Source organism: Gordionus sp. m RMFG-2023, chromosome 2 (assembly GCF_954871325.1).
Source record: "Gordionus sp. m RMFG-2023 chromosome 2, tfGorSpeb1-WG-v2, whole genome shotgun sequence".
In the NCBI taxonomy this organism is placed as follows: Eukaryota; Metazoa; Nematomorpha; class Gordioida; order Chordodea; family Parachordodidae; genus Gordionus; species Gordionus sp. m RMFG-2023.
This window is the reverse complement of record NC_088776.1, coordinates 45,351,976-45,376,770: the sequence shown is the minus strand read 5'-3', so window position 1 is coordinate 45,376,770 and position 24,795 is coordinate 45,351,976. Positions and strand designations below refer to the sequence as shown.

The 24,795-nt window shown below is 26.8% G+C and overlaps 1 protein-coding gene across 1 annotated transcript; it reads left to right on the top strand.

Moving 5' to 3' along the window:
• The first annotated feature begins 1,652 nt into the window (after positions 1-1,652).
• Positions 1,653-24,795, top strand: LOC135924378 (U3 small nucleolar RNA-interacting protein 2-like). The gene is made up of 13 exons (XM_065459434.1): positions 1,653-1,753; positions 1,792-1,907; positions 1,954-2,018; positions 2,066-2,107; positions 2,157-2,283; positions 2,356-2,483; positions 2,530-2,622; positions 8,844-8,944; positions 13,971-14,105; positions 14,954-15,016; positions 16,178-16,359; positions 24,073-24,152; positions 24,602-24,795. The coding sequence occupies exons 1-13, from the start codon at positions 1,653-1,655 to the stop codon at positions 24,737-24,739; spliced, it is 1,371 nt and encodes a 456-aa protein (XP_065315506.1). The 3' UTR covers positions 24,740-24,795.

Sequence of the window (24,795 nt, the reverse complement as noted above, 5' to 3'; positions counted from 1 at the left end):
TTTGGCATTCAGCTTGAACCTTGTACTTTTCCACTAGAATAACTTTAAAAAATTTTCCATCTAGAATTTTAAGATTCGGATTTGATTCAGGAGAACCTATTTCCATAATTTCATCTTCTTCACTAACTTCTTCATGACTGTTATTGTTAATCATTCTACAAATTAAAAAATATTACATATAAAATATATATTCTTTACTTATCTAGTTTTGGTGTTGTTATTTTTAATCTTTCTATCTTTGTGAACTGTAAAATTTCCAGCTAATTTTGGTTATCGATATATTTAAAATAAGCGGGAAAAAAATAAGTAAAATAATACATGATTCCACGAAGAAAATAAAGTTATATTCTGTGATATGTAAATGTTTTAAACATGAATATTAAAAAGAATCTGTATCTGTATCTTTTGTCAAGAAAATGAAAAAGATACAAGATTCTTTTCAAAATAAAGGATCTTAGATACAGATACTAGTATCTTATTAAAAATGTCAAAAAGATACTGAGTCCAAGATACAAAAGGATCTTGTATCTTAGATACAAGTATTCGCGGTACTGCCCAACTCTGATTATATACTAAAATAACTCTTTGAGCCTACCAGAATTATTTATTTATTTGGCATTCATCTGCATCTAATAAACTTTATTCGATTAGAGAACAATTTATTATCTTCTTAAATGGCTTATTTTAGTCTCAACAAAATCTTTACATTTTAATTCTATCAATTTTGATTGGGAATATAGCCGCTCCAGATCAAAATATGCCAATAAAAAACTAAGTATATCATCCTCCTTTGTTATGCCTTTTAACCTTAAATTTATCTATAAATCAGCTAAGTATATTCCAATTATTCCACTTTTGTACGATTCTAAGTTAAATATTGATATTATAATTTTAAATCTACAGTTATAGAATTAAATAAAAAATATTAATCAATTAATGTATTAACTAATCCAAAAACTAGAATAATTTTATTCTATATCAATTAATTATTAATTGCACTATAGCTTGCTGAAATGTTTGCCCATCTATTTGACAAATATCGATGCTTACATAATATTATTTAAAAAGGTAAAATCTTAATCGGAACATTTTGAGAAATCGACTCAAATTGGGCTCTTTCACAATACTAGTAATAGAGCTAGGCGCTATAATATCAGATATCAAATGCACGTATCAAGGATAAAAGACTAATCAAATTAAAGGTGTTATATATCAAGTTATGCAGTGTAGTGATGATTTAATGAATATTGACGATTAAATAAAAACACATTCATATAAAATTATAATCTTTGTAAATATTATTAAAATAACAAAAGGAATAAATAAAATAAATTTTAATAATGCTTTGTCTATATTTTAATTGTTTTTGCAAAGTTTAAAATTTTATATGGATGGGTTTTAATTTAATCGTCAATATGTTTCATTAAATCATCACAACAATGTATATAAGTTTGTTAAATTTTGATTAGTTATTTGATATATCGGTATAAATTGAGCTCTAAGCTAGTGTTGTTGATAACAGGGTTACACTAGGTATTCTTCACTTGCATCAAATGAATATTAAACAAAAAGAAATTATATGACCATGAGGTAATGGACAGGCCTCATGTTTTTTTGGTCTGTCATAAATTCGATAATCTGCGCCTTTAATTATGTCGCAAAATTTTAAAAAGTCAAAAAATAAAAAACAAGTAAAGAATAAAGGAAAAATTCATAAAGACAAAGATGATGAAGAAATTGAATCCTTTTCCGAGTAAATTTGAGATATACATAATATACAATATTATACAGTGAGGATATTGCTGACAAAATTGAAGGTAATGATTCATCAGAAGAAGATTTAGAAACTCCTCAAGAAAAACGACTTAGAATAGCTAAAGAATATATATCACAGATTGAACAAGAAGGTTTTTAAATATTTCTTCACTATTATGTATATATATTGATTTATAGAAGACCATATTGAGGATGATAAAACAAGGTTCTCAGTAATCAGCAATAAATTAACTGAAGAAATGGTAAACTAAATTTAACATAAGTAATTATAAATTTAATATGTATTAAGCTGGAAAAATCAGGGAAACTTCAAAGATATATAGCAAATAAAGTACCTTTTACAAATTTATAAGATAAATTTTAGAACATGTATATATTAGTATACTCTTCCAACTAAAGATAATATAATATTAAAACGGGGTCATAAATTAACCCCAACATGTGCAATCATATCATCTGATGTTAAATATATATTTAGCTCTTCTAAAGATGGCATTATAATTAAATGTAAATATATAACTGCATCTATTTGCTAAAATTTACTATATTTGTAATTTAATTAAATAATATTTTTTATAGGGGATCTTGAATCCATGAAAAGACTTGGTATCATAAGACCTGGAAATAAGAAAAGTGATCCAGTGCAAAACAAAAAACATAAAAATCAAATTATAGCTTTGGCTCTTTCCTTTGATAACAAATTTTTGGTAAATATATTCATTCTTACCCAAATAAATTATATATTAAAATAAGGCATCTGGTGGATTAGATAAAATAATACATATTTGGGACCCATTATCATTGGAACACATTCATTCTTTTAAAGGACACAAAAACACTATATCAGTAAACAAATATTAAATTTTTATAATTATTTGGTTCTCCTGTCATTCAACTTTCTTTTGTTGAATTTTTTTGACATCATTCCCTGAACAATCTTCCACTTACTTATTTTTTTTCCTCCCAAATTCCTGCTTATCTTTAAATCCCTAGCCTTCATATATAATTAAGTTCTAAATCTAAATCCATTTGTATTAAAATCTAAACATTTCATTGAATATTTTTTTACTTTTAATTAGATTTTCCACAGTTTAATGGCAATTGTTTCCTTACACAGATTTCTTTTAATAATTCTATTTCCACATTTATCAAGTTAAGCTATCTACTTCATTTTTTGCCAAACTATCTTGGTTCACTTTAATTCTCCAAGATTCTGACAACTATCTTCACCCATTAAAGAGCTTCATAGTCCTTATCTTTTAACTTTTCAAAAACTCTGTCTTCTGATTTAAACCAGAAACACCATAATCAAATTAGATTTATTTGATTTGAATAACAATTTAAAATATAATGTTTATTGATTGAAACTGATTAATAAAATCGTAAGTACTAATCAGGCATTACATATTGATGCACTCATATATTCAGTGCTTCTATAATTTTCATTCTAGCATAATGCCAATCTTTGCAATTTTAATTGTTTTGTCAAAAATATGTTTTACTTTAAATTAAACAAATTGGAAGCATTCAAATACACTAAATATTGATATTAGTTTCAGTGTTAATATTTTCAGAAGTTTGAGTAAGTGTGATACCATTATTTTTATTTGGTTTATAATTCTGTAACTTTTTGGTTGGCAAAATTGCTTGGAGAAATAAAACAGGCACTAACTAATAACATGAACCACATTTATATTACCCTTTATCTTAAGCCAATTTTGGAAATTTAACAGTATATTTTTCCTTTTTTGACCAGGGCTGTAAACCCTCATTTTAAATAAGGGTGTCTAAGTTCAGTGAAGAATTCCTCCACAAATTTTGTTAAAATAATGGAAACGTCTGTTTAAAAATTTTTTTTTTGTTAATGGTTATTTGCCATAAAACAAAATATTATTGAGAGAATAAATAAAATAATTTTTGAATCCTAAACTCATTTAAAAAAAGGGTTAGGTTCAGGTATAAAATCTCAATGGTTTTTAGGGTCTAGATTTTAAGGCTCTACTTTTAATCATCTTTCAAAATTAAAGCAATAAAATATAATAATAAAGCTTTAAAAATTTGCTATAAATTTTTCAGAATTAGTGTTTCAAAAGCTTGGTTAATTTAATGCTTAAGGCAGTTAGTTCATTTTGTTTATAACTCTTTTCTTGGTTCACAAAACTTTTCTGAAGGACAGTTAGGGTGGACGTATTCTTTCTATATTTTTCATTCAGGCATGATGGCAATTTTTGATTATTTTGCTAATGATTTTTTTGTACTGTCAACCAAAGGGATTAAAATAATATAGAATTAAGCACTACATTGATAAAATTTTCAGAAAAAATATTTTGACTTTTAATTGTAAAGCTAGCCAAAATTTTGTTGCAAATAATTTTTTCTCTTTATACAGTTTACCTTACTGGTTAAAGCACAAAACATTGGCATAAATTTTAGTATTAATGCCTCCAATTGTTCAGCCATCGTTAACAAAGATAATTTAAGGATTTTACATATTTTAAAAGCAAACTAAAGAAATATAAAAATAATGGGGTGGCCTAAGTATAATCCAATTGACAACATACAAAAGAAGAAAATATAGGAATACAATCAGCAAAAAATACAATTTTATATAAATTAATAAGGTAATAAGAACATGAATTGAAAACTTCTACCTTGATTGCTTACAAAGAACCTTTAAGTTTCCATGTAATATAATGGCATTGGGTTGTACAAATTCAAAAGGCCTAGGAAAGCTCTACATTTAAATAATATAATAAATTTGTTAAATATCAAGATATCCTCGACGAAGTACTGTTAGAGGTCTGCATTGGGCGTGTTTTTGGATAATATGCCCGCCCACTCAATGTTTAAAAAATATTTTAACCTGTCCACCCAGCCCGCCCATAGTTTTCAAAATAAATATACCCGCCCACCTGCCCATTAATCTAAAAATTTTTACCCGCCCGCCCATTAGTCAGAAATTTTTTACCCACCCGCCCACCCATTAGTCAGAAATTTTTTACCCCGACGCCCATTATTTATAAAAAAATTTTTACCCAAGCCCGCTATTTTAAGCATCTAATGAAAATAGTTTCAACATTACATCTCTATAAGTTTTATAATTTAGGAAATTATTATATTAAGCTTAAAAAATATTCAATTTAAATTATGGATAATTTATTTTATCAAATAAAATATTTATAAAATAAATATTATAAGTAATTATAATGCAAAAATAATAATGCATTTTCGGGATTCAAACACGTTCTTCTTTGTTCTAAAAACCTTCCGGCAATGCTAAATCCTCTTTCAGAAGTAGCACTAGTTGCAGGAATTGCGAATATTTTTCTTGCTAATCTTGATAGCTTTGGCAAATCTTTTTCTTGTCGTTTCCACCAAAGTAGGACATCCTTTTGAAGTATATCCTCTTCCTCAATTGAAATCTTTAAATAAAAGTGAACCAATAATAATAAATTTATATTAATTATAATATATGCATCTTAAAATTATGCTAAATTATACTTATCAAAAATGGTTTTAAGATTTAAATATTTTGTTATGTCATTATATACGGTACTATCCTCAGTAACAACCTCATCCTCCCATCTGTTGGGGTTTAATTTTGATATGGATGCTATTTATTTCAAATATTACATTTAATAAGTAGCTAAACGAATTTATAATTTATTAATACCTTTTAATTGGATTCTCTTTGCTTTTGGGGAAATAAGTAAAATCAAATTTTCATCTACGTCAATGTTACATTCTTCTATGCAAATCAAATCTAACAAGTTTTCAATATGTTTTTCTACTTCATTAATTTCTTCCGACGACAAAATCCTCATTTGTCGGAACTTTGGTATTAAAAATGTTGAAACTTTATGGAGCAAATGAATTTAAATTTTTCAATTATAAAATTTTTAGCTCTTTTCTTTATTATATCTAATTCTTTTTCGCATTTTGTTTTTCTCTCCATTATATTCATATTTATTTCATTATCCTCATGTAGAAGATAATACCTAATTTTTTAATAAATAAAGAAAAAATGGGCATAAATCCCAAAATATTAATTTTCATACCATATAAGAACGTTCTGTAGTGTAGGCCTGCAATCACCCTCAAGAGCATTAGTTGCATCTTTATATGGTTCCAAATAATCTATCAGTGTTTTTAAATCTTCCTTTCCCATAGATCCCATTTTTTCAGTCATATCACGAGATTGTATGAATAAAAAAATCTCATCATACATTATATAAATGCTTTGCAACATATTATGCTTTGTATTCCATCTTATATCAATATTTTGTAGTAACCTCTTGTTTAGATATTTTACGTTGCCACTTTGTTTGAAATAAGTCGTCAATGATTTTGCAGTTACCAAAATATTATTAATCTCGGGAGCATTTTCTAAAATAAAAGTTGACTGGAAGTTATTACGAAGTATTGTGTTCAGCATATGCGCTGAACAGTTTAGTCTATTAAACCTAATATTTGAAAAAATAAAAGGAAAATATAGTTCTTTAAATATGAATGTTTTTTCTTTAGGTGTATACAAAATCTCTCAGAAATTATTATAATATCTACTTAATAATTAAATTTTAATAAAAAATTTACCCTTCCAAAGCTTTTTTAATATTTGCTCCTTGATCCATAACAAAGATGAGTTTGAAAAAATCTTTTTTTCATCTTGAAATTTTGAAATAAAAATAAATTTTTTTTCTAATTTCCAATTTTGTATATAATGGATTGATAGAGATATGTAATCGGTTTTGGTAAATTCTTCACACCACATATCGGTAGTACATGAGCAAATGGAATTTTTTATCATTTCTACAATTTGGATACGTTGCGGCTAACTGTTGTAGCACAAGGGATGATCTTATTAACATCCAATTTACCATATGTTGCCCCTAAGTCGACAAATCTTTGTAAAATATTTATAAATCCAGGTCCTTGAACTGCTTGAAATGGCCTAAAAAAGATAAAAGAATAATTTATTAAATTAAAATACCTAATGTCTCTAGCGCAATATTCTACAAAATTCGCTATTAGACCAGATTTTATCGTTTTGTTTAATTGAGAATGGTCTTTTTCAAAATATCCAGTTATTTTTTTATTATCTATCAAATCTTCATAATTTGCAGATGAACATTGATGCCGAAGGAAGAAGGAGGTGCCACTTTTGCTATTATATTTAAAGATGGAATCACAATCATTTCAGCAAATCCAATCTAGATTTTTGTCATTTTCATCAAAAATAATTTTAAATTGTTTCCATAGACGATTTAAGTTTATTATTATTATCTTCATTGTTTTTTTATCTTATAAAAATTATTTTTTATTTTCTTATCTATATATTCTTTATTCATAATTTAAAATTAAATTTAAAAATATTATTTTGTTAAAATTATGTTATAAAAAATAAAATTTATATATTATATAAGAAAATAAAAATAAAAAGGGCAATAAAAGATAAACAATCATTACTAAAATAAAATAATACAATGGAGTAATTTCATTATACCCAAAAAAGGGAATTTTAATTTTCAATATCTAAAAAATTATTTATTTTAAGAAAAAAGTTTTATTTCATTACCATAAAAGGAGATTTTAATTGTTTATAGAAAAAAGTTTGTTTTTATTTGTAGAAAAAGTTTTTTTAATTGAAGAAAAAAGTCGATTTATTTTATAAAAAGTTATACCAGAAAAAGGCTTTTTTATTTTTTAAGTTCGTAAAAACAATTTTTTATTAATTAAAATAAAAATTTTTATTTTTTTTAACCCGCCAGCCCATTGTTAAAAAAAATTTTTTAACCCGCCTGCCTGTTCCGACCAAAGCAGACCTCTAGTACTGATCCTCTCAATTCATATATTAGGACACGAAAGATTAGGCATCGAGTAAGATCTATATCCTTGTCATACTGCAAAATCAAAAAACCATTAAAGGATCTCAATATCAATTTGTAACTATGCTCGATATCTCAATCCTAATGAAAATAATTTTGGGTTTACTCAAACACAAGCTTAGAAAGCACCGCTAAAAGAAAGGATTTTAATTTATATGGAAATCCATATCCCAGGATCAAAATTTTAAAATAGCTGGGCGAAAATAATGATCTTCTCGCATACCAGTGCGATCATTTAGAATAGAATTACATATTTTAAGTTTTAATTATTTTTTTAATTAAAATCATTTTAGCTAAAATTAAGATTGGTCGAATATCAATGAAGCGGAGTACAATTTTTCCCAATTATAGTTTTCATGTTCATTCTGGGAAAAAGCTTAACTTCCTTTTAAACTAATAAAATCAAAGGGGCCCAATTCTCTTTTTTGTTTTCTATTTTTCTTACAAAATACAACCAAAATTATTTTAGATGAAACGATTTAAACTTAAAACCGAGCCTTAAAACTCTCTGGAAATAAAAAAACACAGACTAGATAGATAATTTTTTTAAAAAAATAAATCATCTAAGTTTAATAAATAATAATAAATGAGGAACCAGTATTATTTTAAAATTTTAATAAGATATTTAAATGTATATTTAGAAAGAGATATTCGTAGATACTTATTTTTGAAGAATTAATTTAAATAGTGACCTAATCGGGCCTAATTTTTTCGAACCGATCCCGAACAATTATTTATATTTGTCCCAACTAACCCGACCCGAAAATTAAAAATTTGTACTCCCTACCAGCCCCGAATTTATTTAAATCTAAAAAATTTTACAAACAAAAATATTAGCGCATTGTTTCTTACAGAAATTTTATAATATATCTATTTAATTGGCAAAATTTAAGGATATCATATTTGAAAATTTAAGCTCCGCCCGGCTTGAATTTTTTAAAAAATATTAGGCCCGACCCAGGCAGAACCGAAACTAATTTTTACAAATAGGCCCGGCCCGAAGATCATTCGAGCTGGGTACATGCCGGAATTTGCATATCTCTTTAAACTATTCATAATATTAAGAACTAATATAAAATGAGAATAGGGTTGTAGAAAAATATATTATTGATTTTGGATGATATAAACTTATATATATGCCCTAAAATTGTTTTATTTTTATACTAATATTATTTTAATTAGGGTCTAGTGTTTAGGCATAAATCTCATCAGCTCTTTAGTGCTTCTTTTGATCGGTTTGTTAAAATATGGGATCTGGATCTAATGAGTCACGTGGAAACATTGTAAATCATTTTACCGTTATATAAAGGATAAAAATGCAGAAACACTTTAAAAAATATATATTATTACAAATGAAAAATAATTGCCTTATAAATATTTTCAAACCATCGTTCACACTAGATCATATAACATCATTAACTCTCTTAATCTTAAATATAACTTAGTAATTATTTTAGGCCGGTGCAAACCGAACTGGTCATTAAATTAGTTTGCATGACTCGTGAAATAATTTTTTATTAATTATGCAGCCTCTCGTAATTATTTTTTATGAAGGGAATACACATAAATTTGCCTTGTTTAAAGCTTAATTTTTTTTAAAAAATATCAGACTTTACTTGTCAAATTATTTTGCACAAGTTTTTTCCGTGCGAGTCCTTCGGTCACAAACCAACCTCTAGTAATTTACTAGCTTTTTTTCATTCTAGATAAAGATTTAACATCATTTTAAATCTAACATATCAAAAATGCCTTTAAAAATAATGAAAAATTTTTCAGCAAAATGGAAACTTTTGCTCAATTTATCCTATTGAGTTTCAATAGAACTGCATAATTTATATATGAAGTATTTAGTTTATCAAACATTTTTATATAAATTTGTATGGATAAGCAATGTCTGAAAGAGGTAAGATTTTTATGAGCTTGATCCTTATTCCTTACCTTTAAAAAATTTGATCATTTTTACATAAATTATGAATATGAATGAGTATTTATAAAAAGAAATAATATTTAAAAAAATTTAAAATAGTAATTTTTGGTTTTATTAAAATTAATAAGAGCTCAAACTCGCGTCACTATAATATTTTAGGTAGTTTTCTCTTTTTTCTTCAAAGAAATACGAATTAAATATTTGCTTTATTCGTATTCGATTCCTATTTTCTAATTGAATAATCGTATTATTCATATTTGTACGAATCGAATATTTCCTTATTCGTATTCGTGCTAATAATAAAAACTTTATTCGTCGAATATTCGATTTGAAAATTAAATTCTTTGAAAATAATGAAAAATGGATTATTAAAATTTAAAAAAATACACTGACAAATTTCGACTTGATTTTTTGGGAGAAAATAAAATAAACATGTTTTAAGACAGTTTTTTATGCATATTCTAAATCCGCTGTCAGTTTTTTTCTAGCACGTCAGGTTTTATATTTATTTTAGGTTAAAGTGGCCAAAAAGGTCATTTTTAGCACTTTTTGAAGGTTTATAACTTCGGTTCTAATGATCCCTACAACTAAAAAAATATCTTAATTTTTGCAGCAAACCTTCCTTATTATTATTATACATTTTTTTTTTATAAAATCCTTACTCAATTTTTAAAAAACCTATATTTTTTAAATTTACCTTTATTTATAAAAAATTTTTTAATATAGCTTACATTTAATATATTTATTTATTGTGGCTTTCGTTCTCTTCGCTACACTGCACACGGTACGATTCCCAAACAATTTATTTTAAATGAAATAGTTATATTTCTCATATTTAAATAAATATATTACGCTAAGCTAACCTATTTCATATTTTATTTTAATAAACCTTTTATCGGTCCGTTGTCCCACCCCCTTCTTCATTATTATATAGGATTTAACTTGTAATATACAATATATTTATTGAATTTAAAACAAATTAAACAATAACATAAAATTTATCGAATTTAAAAACATTTAATGGTAAATCTAAATATATTTCCGCGAATATGAAGTTGATGATTTATCTTCAAAAAAGATACTCCAGCGTCCGCCAACATATTTATACGATTCTTGCCATGATAAAACTTTTCGAGATTTTCTATCTGTTGATGGAACCGCTCCCCCATTTCTTCTGACACAGCACCTAAGTTATCAGGAAAAAAATCTTTATGGGAATGAAGAAAATGGATTTTGAGGGACATTCGGCATCCCATTTCCTTATAATTTGTTAATAGGTCATCAATTTTCTCACGATAGTCGGCTGATTTATGATTGCCAAGGAACGATCTGCATATCCATTTAAAAGATTCCCATGCTTTTAATTCAATGAGTAACAATTCATCTTCAAAAAAACTGTCCTTCATGAGTTTTCATATTTGGAAATCCCCTCTTTTATTTTTGCTTGGGAAAGCTTGGGGAAAAAATTTCTAAGGTATATCGTGGGGCCCTCGGACAATTTTTTGATAAAATTTTTGATTAGTCCTAATTTTATGTGCAACGGAGGCAACAAAATCTTATTTTTAGAAACAAGCGAAATATTTATGCGTATTTTTCAAGGACGTTGGGACGATCCTCCCATTCAGATACTGTATAATGTTTTAGAGTTTCTCTGGAATTCCAGAGAAAAACACGAATGCTTGGTGTAGCCTAGCTGAAGGCCCGTCAGGATTGCGAACATTTTGAGATCGCAGCATATCTTAAATTCGTAAATGAAATCATTTATTTTTAACAATAAATATTTCATATTTTCATATGATTCATTTAACTGGTTGGAATAGGTGATGGGAATTGATGGCTTAGAATTTCCGTTATGAAGTAAAACTGCTTTCAAGCTGTTTTTGCTTGAATCGATGAACAAGCGCCATTCATCGGGCACCAATTCAATATTAAGTTGTAAAGAAAGTTGACCTAGATTGTTGGAATAGTATAAAAAATTTTCGTAAGAGAATGAATTTTTAAACGATGCTCCACGGAATCGGTGTGAAGTTCGAACCCCATTTTTTTAAATTTTAAATCATTAAGCCTTGAGGCTAAAAATTTGGACTTTCTTTTTGAAAGTTGTAAATTTCTGGTTATGTCATTTAGTTGCTCTTGTAACATAAATGGCTTCTTCGGGATGATACTCAAGATCAATATTGTCATTGTCCTGGCCACGTAATTTTTCCAGCTGTAAACTATTAAAAAAAGGAACTGTTGTATGCATATTATATTTTACCGGATAAACAACCGACGAAATTTTAGGATAACGAATTTTCTTCTTATTTTTTTTGTTAAACCTGTACTAATCGAACAAAAATAACAATCCCACGAATGATTTCTTGCTACGTGCCAAAATGCAGGTTTCGAATAAGGCAAATATGACCGTTTTCCATTTACCCATATTAAAAGAATTATATGTTTTACATATGTAATTAGGGGCAAATGGTATATCCAAATCGCAGTGGAATATTGTAATAAATTTCATAAATCCTTTGAATGATTGGAGAAATTAGACATTTTTGTGCCGGCAATATATATCCCGCACAGATGTAACAAAATTTAGAGACACACTTTAAACAAGGGGACCTCGGCATTAATTTTTTGTAGAATATTATATAAGGAGGGAATTTGAATATTATTTAAAATCCAATTTAAAAAAAATTAATGAAAGAAATTAAATGCTTATGAAAAATTAAGCGCGAAAAAAAATAATTCTTCTCCTTTCTTCCTTCTCGTTATTTGGCATTATTATTTATTGCCCATATTACGGGTTCAAGGTACTCCATTGGAAAATCATATATTTTGATATAAATTGATTAAAAAGATAAATATTAATAAAAAATATGAAAAAATTACCAATTATTGCATTTTAAATGAATTTTGCTTCAAAAATGCTCAATTCAAAAAGAGTACAAATTAAAAAAGTGGATACAGATATCTGATTTTGGTATAAATTGATCATAACTGCATAAAATATTACTAAATACAACTAAAAAAGATATATAATACCTTAATTTTGCTTTAAAAATGCTTTATGCAGAGAAAATTCAATAAAAGTGAAATTAAAAAGTTCGAAAATATCTGTACCGACTTTTTTAATTTATAGATCTTGGTTGAATTTTCATGGCATAGAGTACTTTTGAAACATAATTAGAATTAATATATAATCTTGAGCATATTTGAAGCAAAATTATATAAAATTTATCTTCTAAAGTTAATAATTTTGATAGTAATTTAAATTGAAAACTTAAGACCCCCAAAACGAAATTCTTTACCATTTTTCTCAAAAACCAATCGATAAAAAATTAGTAAATTTATAAAGAAATATAAGTTTAACACTATCACCAATTTTCAGGGATCGATACTTTTTAAAATATATCCGTATAAAGACCTAAATTTTACCATTTTTGAGATTTCGAAAAGTTGTCTTTATACGGTAATATTTTTAAAACTTGACATGTAGGGAAAATTTGGAAAACGGATTCGAACTCACCGTCAAATTCTGCACCAAAACTTGTTTTTATTTTCTTCTCCCATTTTTCTTGTCACACAGTGATATTATAGCTGTGGGAAAAAAAGTTAAATAATAAAAAGTTTCCTAAGGAACATGTTATTGAAAAAAATTTATAAATAGTTAAAAATAATTTCAAATATTTATGAATAATTTCAAATAGTTACGAATAATTTCAAATATTTGCAAATAATTTCCAACATTTACAAATTATTTCATATAATTTTATATTATATTAATAATTCGATCGAATAATAGATAAAAAATTATTCGACAGATATATAATTTCCTTATTCAAATCTTCGAATCGAATAATTTTGTTATTCGTAAAATACGAATCGATTAACAATAATTCGTTTTAGATATATGTATAAGGTATTTACTAGAAGAATGGTTATAGCGAATATTATAATCAGGCTTGGGACAGTTAATTTTTAAAAAAAAACCTTTATTACTTGTTATTTTTTAAATTTATTTTTAAGGGTTCAAATAATTTTTTCCATATAATTCTTTTTAGTAGCATCTGCATTATATAGTTGTATATTTTCGGTTAATATAAAGGAAGTTAACTCTTTTCCTCAAATAATTTCAGACTTGTTATAACTCCGGTATCATCCTACATACTTTATTTCATAAATCTATAGGAATTTTAAGCGAATGTAACGCCTTCCGTCCAGGCTGGCATATTTGATCATCAACTATAAATTATTAACAATTCTCAAAAAAAAATTTACAACAAATTGTGTTATTATTTATTGGGTAAATAATAAAACATTATAAAGAGAAACTCATTACTTCATTTTTTTACCAATATTATTTCGTTATATCCTTTCATTTCATCGTATCCTAGATTTGGTCATCAAGAAGCTATTACCGACATTGACAGTTTTATCAGCGAACGATGCGTGACAAGTGGCGGCAGAGATTCTGCAGCTCATTTGTGGAAGATAGTGGAAGAGACGCAATTGGTCTATCGTTTTCCCGGGTTTATTTATATTAAATCTATAATTTTATAAATTGATCTTTCAAAAACGAGTTTTTTCCATTTTAGGAAAATGTCATATCCTCATCACTACTGCAAGACCCCGTATGTAGTATTTTTGAAATTATTGAGAGGAATTAAATAACTATTTAAGTTGTTATTATTATTTATTAATAAATTTTAACTTTTAATTATAATACTTCTTCATTAGAATGGATATTTAGAAATTTTTTTTACATATGCGACCCCCATGCCACTTACTAGTTTTTGTTTTTAAATAATGTGCTCTCTTGATCAGTTACAAGGTTCGTTAAAAATTTGATTTGCAATTTGTTTTTTTTAATGCAAATGCTAATATTTGAAAAAAATCTTAGTTACTAGGTATTGATGACTTGTTTTTCTTTCGTTTTAAATATATGATGATGTTATTTGATTTAAAAAAAACTAATTTTTATTGGTTATCGAGACACGATTTTTTGGGAGATAATAGCTGGCTTAGATTAACCCATTTATCTAAAAAAAACTTATGTTTATGTTGAAAAAAAATTCTACCCAGAGCTTTTGTAGTGGTAACGACATGTCAGATTAGAAAATAGTTTTTAATTTTCTGGACCCCTGTATAGAGTTTGAAACAATTTTTTTTTATATCAATGGAAAATAAATTATTAAATAATTTATGACAGTGTTAATTATAGTTTTTAAATCTATTATTAGAAAATTATACTTGCATATCAACAATATGTTGAAATGCAACTGTCACTTAAAAAAATCATAATTTTGGACATAGAGTCTTATCACTTAATAAATATAATGAAGATATGTTCAAAAATTATATACATAAATATTTAAAGTTGCTCTGTTGATCGAATACGTTACATCAATGAAGACCATTTTATGACTGGAACGGATGAAGGGTATTTCATTTTATGAATATTTAGTCCTAGACCTTTCCCAAAATTATATTGTAATAAGAATTAGAAATAATTTAGGTTTAAATTAGAGGTGCACCAATACAGTTTGATATTGGTCGATTGTCGGTATCAGTAAATCCTACTTTATTAATACCTTTGTAGGAAAAGAAATCTCTTCAGGGAAAAGTAAATCACGAATAATAGTTCTATAAACATTTCTAAAAAAATGGAAAGTGTTCACGTTCATAAACGCATATGAGTAATTTTTTTAGATTTAATTTAATATAAATAAAATATATAAATTTTTTTAAATTGTGCTTAACTTTTGAAATATAAAACCCTTGATATGTGCTTAAAAATAATCGCATCAAAAATATATAAATTTTAAAAGATAATAACTATTTTATATCTATGAATATAATATATACTATTTAATGATTTTTACTTCATATCTATTTTAATAATCATGATTCTGAAACTGATATGCCTTTTGGACACATTTTAAATTTGGTAAAGATAGAATTAGTTTATTCAATATATGATATTACTGTGAAATATTTATTAAATTTTGACCATGATAACGTTAATTCATCTGATTCTGAATTTCAAATGTGATAAAGGAAACAGCTGATTAAAAAATAACCCCTTTTCCTAAACAATTTGAATTAATATTAAATACTTTTTATTTTCAAATGAATAAAAATAAGATTTTCTAAAATTGAACGGACGTAAACGTGTTCACGTTCGAAGTTCGTTAAAAATAAAAGAACGCCCTTATCATTTTTTTCAAAAAAGAAAATCGTTCACAACATCACAAATATGCCAATACAATAAATATGCATATATATAAATGTGATATTATATATTCTAATTAAAAGCAATAATTAATTAAGAAATTTTTAACGAAATCTATGGTACAATATTTTATCCGTATTTTGATATATCGGATCGACTTATTTAACGATATCTGCCACTAACCGATACTCTTAAAAATTGAATTTTCGAACTGACTCGATCGGGTATTTAAAAATTGATACATCCTTAGATTAAATCAAACAGCTTTAAAAAATTTGATATGTTTTGATTTTGAATAACAAAAATAGGACATTTATTATTATAGACTAGATAAATCCTTTAAAATAATTTTTTTAATTTCATTAACAGAACTGTTTCCATATGGAACATAGGTAAAAAGAAACCTTTAGTAACTTTCAATCATCGACAAAACGTATATGTTATTAAAGATAATGATGTTCTTCAAAATCCTTTTAACAAAGTGTCTAATTTAAATGAACCTTGGATTACTGCTTTAGGAGTAGTTTATAATTCCGATCTGATCGCTATAGGTATTTCTATTTAACAGTTGCAAATATTAGATTTCAAATAATTTAATAATGAAATGCATTTTTATTGTAATTGTTTACCCTTGTCGAAAAAAGTGATCTAACATTAGTGGAAGGGATAAGATTGTCAAAATTGTCGGTTTATTCAAATGGTTCCACGTCTTTATAGAGAAACCATTATAGAGAATGTATTTTATAGAGAAACATTTTTAGAGAAAAAAGCAATTATTATAGAGAATGTAATTTATTGAGAATGTTTTATAGAGAATTAATTTATAGAGAATGATTTTATAGAGAATGCCGTTTATAGAGAATGTCATTTATAGAGAATAATTTTTTAGAGAACGTCCTTTATAGAGAATGACTTCAAAGAGAATGATTTTAAAAAGAATTACTTTTATAGAGAATTATTTTGTAGAGAATTATATTGTAGAGAATTATATTGTAGAGAAATACTTTGTAGATCTTGATTTTATAGAGAAATATTATATATGGGACAATTATAGATTTCAAAAAATATGCGGGATTTGAAAAATATATCAAAATTAACATTTTAACAATACAATTCAGTTTATTTGTTGTATTTTTCGATGATTTTATTTGTTTCTACAATGGTTTTTTTTGTAAAATCTTTTTAGTTCATATCTAGGTTTAGCTTGATTATTAACTCAGCTGAACCAAACCTGAAACGATTTGTTAAATATGTATTAACCGTTATTAAAGAGAATCTAAACTGAACCAACCATTTTTAAATTTTTTATATGTCAGCTACCTAAATTAGCCTATAGAAGGGTTCTTAACTTTACCCTTATGTATATAATAAGACGGAGAAGAATCTTGATTCTAATTTTAATTAAGAAAAGGTTTTAACCAGTTGTTTGGGTAAAAAATATGTCACATTCCTATTCGTTCTACGTTTCGGAACACTTCTAAAAATTATATAATTTTATTTCTATTTTATTATACAAATTTAATTCATAAATCTTTTTAATATAGATAACTAAGAATTCATTAATCTCTAATGATACACATTTAGATGTATGCAATGGCTTTAATATAAATTTTAGTGTCGAAAAGCGCTGACCTCTATTTGGGGATCCACGTCTTTATAGAGAAACCAATATTTTTGATTAATAGAAGCACCATAATTTTGTCCTACCTGAAAAACCAAAACCGTCAATTGAAGGTTTCTATATAAAATATTATAGAGAATGCATTACTGCGAATGTATTATAGTGAACGCATTACCGCGAATGCATTATAGCGAATATAATACAGTGAAAATATTATAGCGAATGCATTAGCGCGAATACCGCAGCGAATGTATTATCGCGAATTTATTATAGCGAATGCATTAGCACGAATGCATAATCGCGAATGCATTATCTTAAATGAATTACATCAGTTGTGATATTGGGAATGGAGTTTGTTGAAAATTACAATTTTATTTATCGGCCTTTAGACATACTTAGTTGAATCTTGAAATTAAGTTAAAGTCGGGCTTGGGTCTAAAAATATTTTTTTTAAAATAGGGTTAAGGCTTTTGATTTTTTTTACTCAAAAAATATAAAAAAGATTCTAAGCAATAAAATAGATTTCTCTAAAGATTAGGGTAAAGGTATTAAATTTTTATATTAATTGATTGTTTAAATATGCGTTTAGTTATATTTTTCAATTAAATTTGGGACAGGACAGGCTCAGGCCTAAAATTTAAAATTATGTCTAGGTTCTTAAAAATAAATAAAGATTTTGGATGGAGCTTTGGCCGAAATAAATAAAATTTGCAAGGCACTAATAAAAGTTTAATTTAAAACATTTAACCAAACAGATAATTAGACCTCGGAAATTATTTATATTATTCTTTGACAAAGCATGCTTTAATTAGTGAGTGATTTAGTATGGACTTGATAAGCATTTTTTGATAATAAATTTGTATAAAGTTCTCTTATTGCTTAATCAAAAAGACAAGGTTAAAACTTATCACAACAAGACATGAAACAATATTCAGCATCATAGGTAGATTGTCGAATTGAATTGCTATCCATCTCAGAACTTAATTCGTGTGTAATCTCTGATGATGAAATTGCCACTATCGTGACTCAGGAATTGAAAAAAACAATAGAATATTGATTTCCTTAATTGATTCTTGCTAAGTTTTTGCTTCCTGACGAGTTTTTTTTAACAAAATTGTATAAAAATGGATATAGAAATATAATAAATATAAGTAGAGCTAAAATTGAATGAATTAAACATGCCTCATATATTATTAAAAATAACTTAGCTATTTTTAAAACAAGTTATAGTATATTTCCATTTCAGTTCAGTTGCTATATTTTATAAATCTGACGAATATCATAAATTTTATTAGAGTAGCGATAATAATGATTGTGTGTTACTATCATCGCTGAAGATGAGAAAATTTAATGGAATAAAATATTTACTTTGTGAGTTGTACTTCAAGGAGTAGATACAACCCTAAAAAATCGAAAGGTGGAAAATATCTCTTTTTTACATTTTCTATGCCTTCATATTTTTTTAAATGTTTTTTTCAAGACTAAAAGAGGTTTAGAAAGATTTAAAATAAAAGTTTTAAAAGCAAGCATCGACGGATATTAAAATTAATTAAACAAGCTGAAGCGAACTTATCATTTATGATTCCAATTTTTACAGTAGAAAGCAAGGCCCTATAAAAAATATATAAGAAAAGTAAGATATCTGTCTCAGGAAGCCTAGATAATGAAAATCCTTATGTTATGCTGGAAAAAAAAATAATGTTTAATCATGAAATTTTTTTTATTAAGAAACACCCTCCCCCTTCCCCCCCTCAACAGAAAAGTTTGAATAAATAATTAGCCCTAATTATACGAAGAAATTTTAATATTAATGATAATTATACTTACTTATGACCAGATCTATAGACCGACTACCAATAATAAAAGGACGCTTAAACATTCAAACAATGTTAAAAAGGACCTTTTACCACAGGGGAAGGGGTTATAACTCATGATTGGCATTGTATTTGGAATTCCGTTATTCTAATTTTGATTTTGATGTGGTATAGGAAATGAGGAGAGTGGGGGAAGAAGGGGGTAGTATTATAATATATAATGCAAAATCTTTTGATAATTAGGTATTTTAAATAACTTCTAAGTGTAAAAGAGTTAGTAAAATATTGTGCAATCTGCTGCAAATATCAAGTTTCGATATTTTCTAAAGAAAGACATTACAATGCGATGGAAATCAGTGTATATCATGATACAAAGCTTCTTATAATCATATGATGAAATACAAGTTTGCCTGTGAACCAACCATATTAAAACAAATTGGTATCAATAAATATAATCCCTATATGTAAATAAAAAATTTCTTATAAATATTAAAAGTCTGATCTTCGGAATGTTTAACAAGTGCAAAACCTATAAAAAACATTTTAAACTTTTTGATTCATCTTTCTCTACACTCCTAAGGAGTTTAGGCTTGTAATAAAAATTTTTTATTTTACTAAAATCAATTTAGAGAAAAAGGTGTATTATTTAAAATTTTGTCGATGTATAATTTTTAGGTAAGGGTTTGAACTATCATTTTGTATTTTGTAAATTCAGATACAATTATTTTCGGACCTATGACGATTTTGACAGAAATTGATCCAACCACCCCCTGGTCTTCCCTGCCTACCCTGTGAATATTAAACAGTACTCTAGTGATCTTTTAACTAAACTTAATTTTGGTAAGGCGATAGTTTGATGGGTATTGTTTTATTTTTTTTATTTGCATTTAAAATCATTAATTGAGTGCGTTTTATTAAATTTAAAAATCTGATTTTGCCAGAAATGCATCTGAATAAGTGTAGAATACCCACCCTTAATGTTGCGCAATCGGTTAATTTTAGGCAATTCCAAAACGGTTAGCCAAGTTTTTAGGTTAAAAAATCGGCTAAGCATAATTAGGCTTAGCATAAAAATAGGCGAAAACTAATTATTTAAAAAAAGGAGCTCGGTTAATTGCCCGTCATATATCGTTACAGAATAAATATATAAAATAATTTTAATAAAGGCTAGGCTTAGTGTTGCGTAACGCTGACGGGCGATTAGCCTAGCTCCCAGTCCCTACATTTTGTCTAATTAGTTTTAGGCGATTTTTCGGTTAAGCCAAATTAGGTTTAGCCGATTTTTAGGCTACTAACACTAATAAATTTCAGATTAATGTAAATTAAAATTTCTTCAGAAGTTCAATATAAAATCTTCTGAAATTTATAGGGTGGGTATTCTACACATATTGGAATGCATTTTCGGCAAAATCAGATTTAAAATTTAATAAAACGCGCTCAATTTATGATTTAAAATGCAAAAATAGAACAAAATACCCATCAAACTATCGCCCTTACCTTAATCTTTATTAAATTATATAGATTTTCATTATAAATTATTAAATACAAAAAATTTTGGCGAAATCGTATGAAATTCCCAGGGTAGATTCTCTTCGGAATAGATTTGGTAAAATCAGATTTATCAGGGAAATTAGAAACGCGCACTATAAATCAGAGACCTACAGGCCCTTTAAACCCGGCCCGGATACACGGACCGGGCCGTATATTAATTATTTTAAATATACCCGGGCCGAGCTTAAAATTCTATTTTTTTAAATACACGGGCCGGGCCATATATTTTAAAACCAAATATTTTAAATCACCATTTTTATCTAGGCAAATTAAAAATATATAATATATTTTAAAAAAATCGGGGCCGGGCTATGCAGACTAGAATAATGCACAAAGCACTAAATATTGACAAAATTTTCTAAAAAAATTTTCTTTTCATTTGAAGTGAATAATTTTTTATTATTTTCCCTTTTTTTTATTTAAGGGTTCTGAGAATTTATATGACGGCATCTGGCATGTTTTTTTATGTAAAAATATAAAACATAGAAAATATGGACAAATATAATTCACTGTTGTTGAGAAAAATAAAATGAAAATAAAAAAAATTTATATTGATTGAATTTTGCTTTATGAAAATACAAATAAATAAAAATTATAATAAAAGTTTAAACTTACAATTATTTAAGTTTTGTTTTATATACATTAGGATTTAAGAAAAATTATCATTAATTTTGAAATCTAAATTTTTTTTTGAATTTAAACTTACAATTATTTTATTTTTTTAAAGGATTTTTTTCACGGAGTCGAAATTAAAAAAATTTTAAAATAGAACCGTTGTGTCTGTACTCTGTATTCTTACCATTTATTTTATATATAAGGTTGGATATAAGAAAAATATTCATTAAATTTTTCAATCTAAATTTTTTTTAAAGAACATAAATTTTAATGGCTGAATTTATTTTAAGCAGTCAATCAATTACTAATTTTTGAATCATTTATATTTCAACGAGAGAAGCTTATTAACGATACAAGTTATTGGCATTGTGTTTAATTTCACTTGGAGGAGTGCAATGGAAGGGAAAGGACAAAATCTGGAGTTATATTTCATAATCAAATGCATAATCATGTTCCAGACATTGCCGAAATTGAAGCAAGAAAAGAAATAAATCGAAAAGGAAAAGGCAACTACCTCGTAAACTACCCAATAATATAATAGCGGATATAGCAACCAATATATCTACGGCGGCTATGGGGAGAATGCCAAGTTGTTCCTTAATCAAAAGAACAATTCAAAGAAAACTACGCCTAGTAGGAAGGGCGTTCCTGTTAATTTAATTGACCTATTAATCCCTATTGAATATCAAATAAATAATAACGGGCAACAATTTTTATTATATGATAGTGGTCACCATAATCATCGATGCTTAATATTTTCAACAATAAAAAATATACAGTTCCTATCAACGTGCGACAAATGGTATGCAGATGGCACCTTCAAAACATGCCCTCCACTTTCCAACAAATCTATACCATCCATGGAATGAAATACGACACAATTATTCCTGCCATTTATATCCTTTATAGCGTCGCGTCGCCATCAAGATTATTTAAATATTTTCGAAAAATTTCGAAATTCATTTTGATCCTAAGTCTATAATAACAGACTTTGAATTGGCAGCCATATTAGCTTTCAACCAATCTTTTAGCTGATAACCGTGGATGTTTCTTCCATATGTCTCAATGCATATGGCGCGCCGTTCAAAAAAATGCAATAATTTGTATTTCATATATGACAGAGCCTAATTTTGCTTTGCAAATTAAGATGTTATTATCACTGGCATATGTGCCAGTGGACGACATAATCCATGGATTGTGTTAGTTGGTTTTGAATTCTATCAAGAAAGGCGAGATATTCTCCAACATACTTATAATTTTTATTCATAACAAATGCATATATACATTGTATATAATATAAATTTAATTATATAATTTAAATTAATATTGTAGGACAATGCCCTTAGGTAATCTAATATGGGCCTTGAATAGTAATCTTCGACTATTCTATACACCCGTTGAGCTCTTTCCCGATATTGTTTCTTTGAGAATGGAGCCGATAGTCCCAAAGAATATTGCTCTAATTTATAGCAATTAAGACTATCTTCACCTTTGAGAGCTAAAAATTAAATAAGATTTTTAAATTTTTTTAATATAATATATATTTCATACTTTTGATAAATTTCCAAATGGTTGGATGATGGGAACTTATATGGGAAGAAAAACTCCGGTGCCAACTTTCTACTGCATTGTTGGTATTTGGAGCTTGTATCAGAGTGGAATCATAGCAATTCCATAATGAAATACTAAACAATGGGGATCTCCTCTCTATTGTTATTATCCATGTCTCCTCGAAGTATTCTATCAAAGGTTGGAGAATATCCCGCCTTTCTTGATAGAATTCAGAACCAACTAGCACCTCGAATCCATGGATTATGTCGTCCACTGGCACATATGCCAGTGATAATAACATCTTAATTTGCTAAGCAAAATTTGGCTCTGTCATATATGACATACAAATTATTGCATTTTTTTGAATTGCGCGCCATATGCATTGAGACATATGGAAGAAACATCCACGGTTATCAGCTAAAAGATTGGTTGAAAGCTGATATGGCTGCCAATTCAAAGTCTGTCATTATAGACTTAGGATCAAGATGAATTTCGAAATTTTTAATTTTTTCGAAAATATTTAAATAATCTTGATGGCGACGCGACGCAATAAGGATTCGCGGTAATACATTTGCGATAACACTTTCGCGCTAATGCATACCCTATAATATTTTCACTGTATTATATTCGCCATAATGCATTTGCGGTTATGCGTTCGCTATAATACATTGGCGGTAATGCATTCGCTATAATATCTTATATAGAAACCTTCAATTGACGGTTTTGGTTTTTAGGTAGGACACAATTATGATGCTTCTATTAAATCAAAGATATTGGTTCCTCTATAAAAACGTGGAACCCGAAATAGAGGTCAGCACTTTTCGACACTAAAATTTATATTAGAGCCAGTTAATCTAGTTATCATATTAAAAAGATTTATGAATAAAATTTGTATAATAAAATAGAAAGACAATTTTTAGAAAAGTGTTCCGAAACGTAGAACGAACGGCAATGTGACATATTTTTTACCTACAACTGGTTAATTTTTATCTCAAGTCAGATAAATATGAGCTTTTCATGATGTAGAACAGGGTACCATCTTAGACCTTTAAGTGTTAAAATAAGTATTTTACGAGAAAATTATTTATTACGATAAAATTATCATTATTAAGGATCTAGCGATTCGTTTATAAGTTTTTGGAGATGCGGGCCAAATTATAAAACCGTTTCCTTACTTTTTTCGATACCTATGGTAATACTTTGTATGTATATATTTATTTTCAATAAAATTATATATAATTATTATTTATTCTAAAAACAAAATTAATCTTCTTTACATTTTTACGAAAATTGCATTTGAATTTGATGACAAAAATAATTAGTCACTTTATATAAATATTGTAATTAATTTTTAAATAAATTTAATTTAGTCGAATATAATTATTATCTTCATTTTTTTTAAATTTCCCCTCTAAAATCAGAATTGAATCACTAGAACTCTTTATCTTTATATGTTTCTCAAATTTAAAATGTATCAAGTTTACTTTTAAAAATAACTCTAATTAGTAACTGTGTAGTTACTATTTTAAGGATATAACTTGTAAATATAAATAGTTACTTTTCAAAATTGGTTTTTAACCTATTTATATAAATCAACCAAATATTTATATTTTAAAGAATAATTTTTTCCATTAATTATAGCCAGGTTTCGTAAATTCTTTGGAGTTTTCTAGAGATGGCAAATATCTGGTAGCCACCGTTGGAATGGAACACAGATTGGGTAGATGGAAGGTGTTGAAAAATTGTCGAAATAAAATTTGTCTTATTAAATTTTTTTGAGATACCATAAATTAGAGCAAAATTTAAAAAAGATTATATTGAACAGGCTTGCAGTT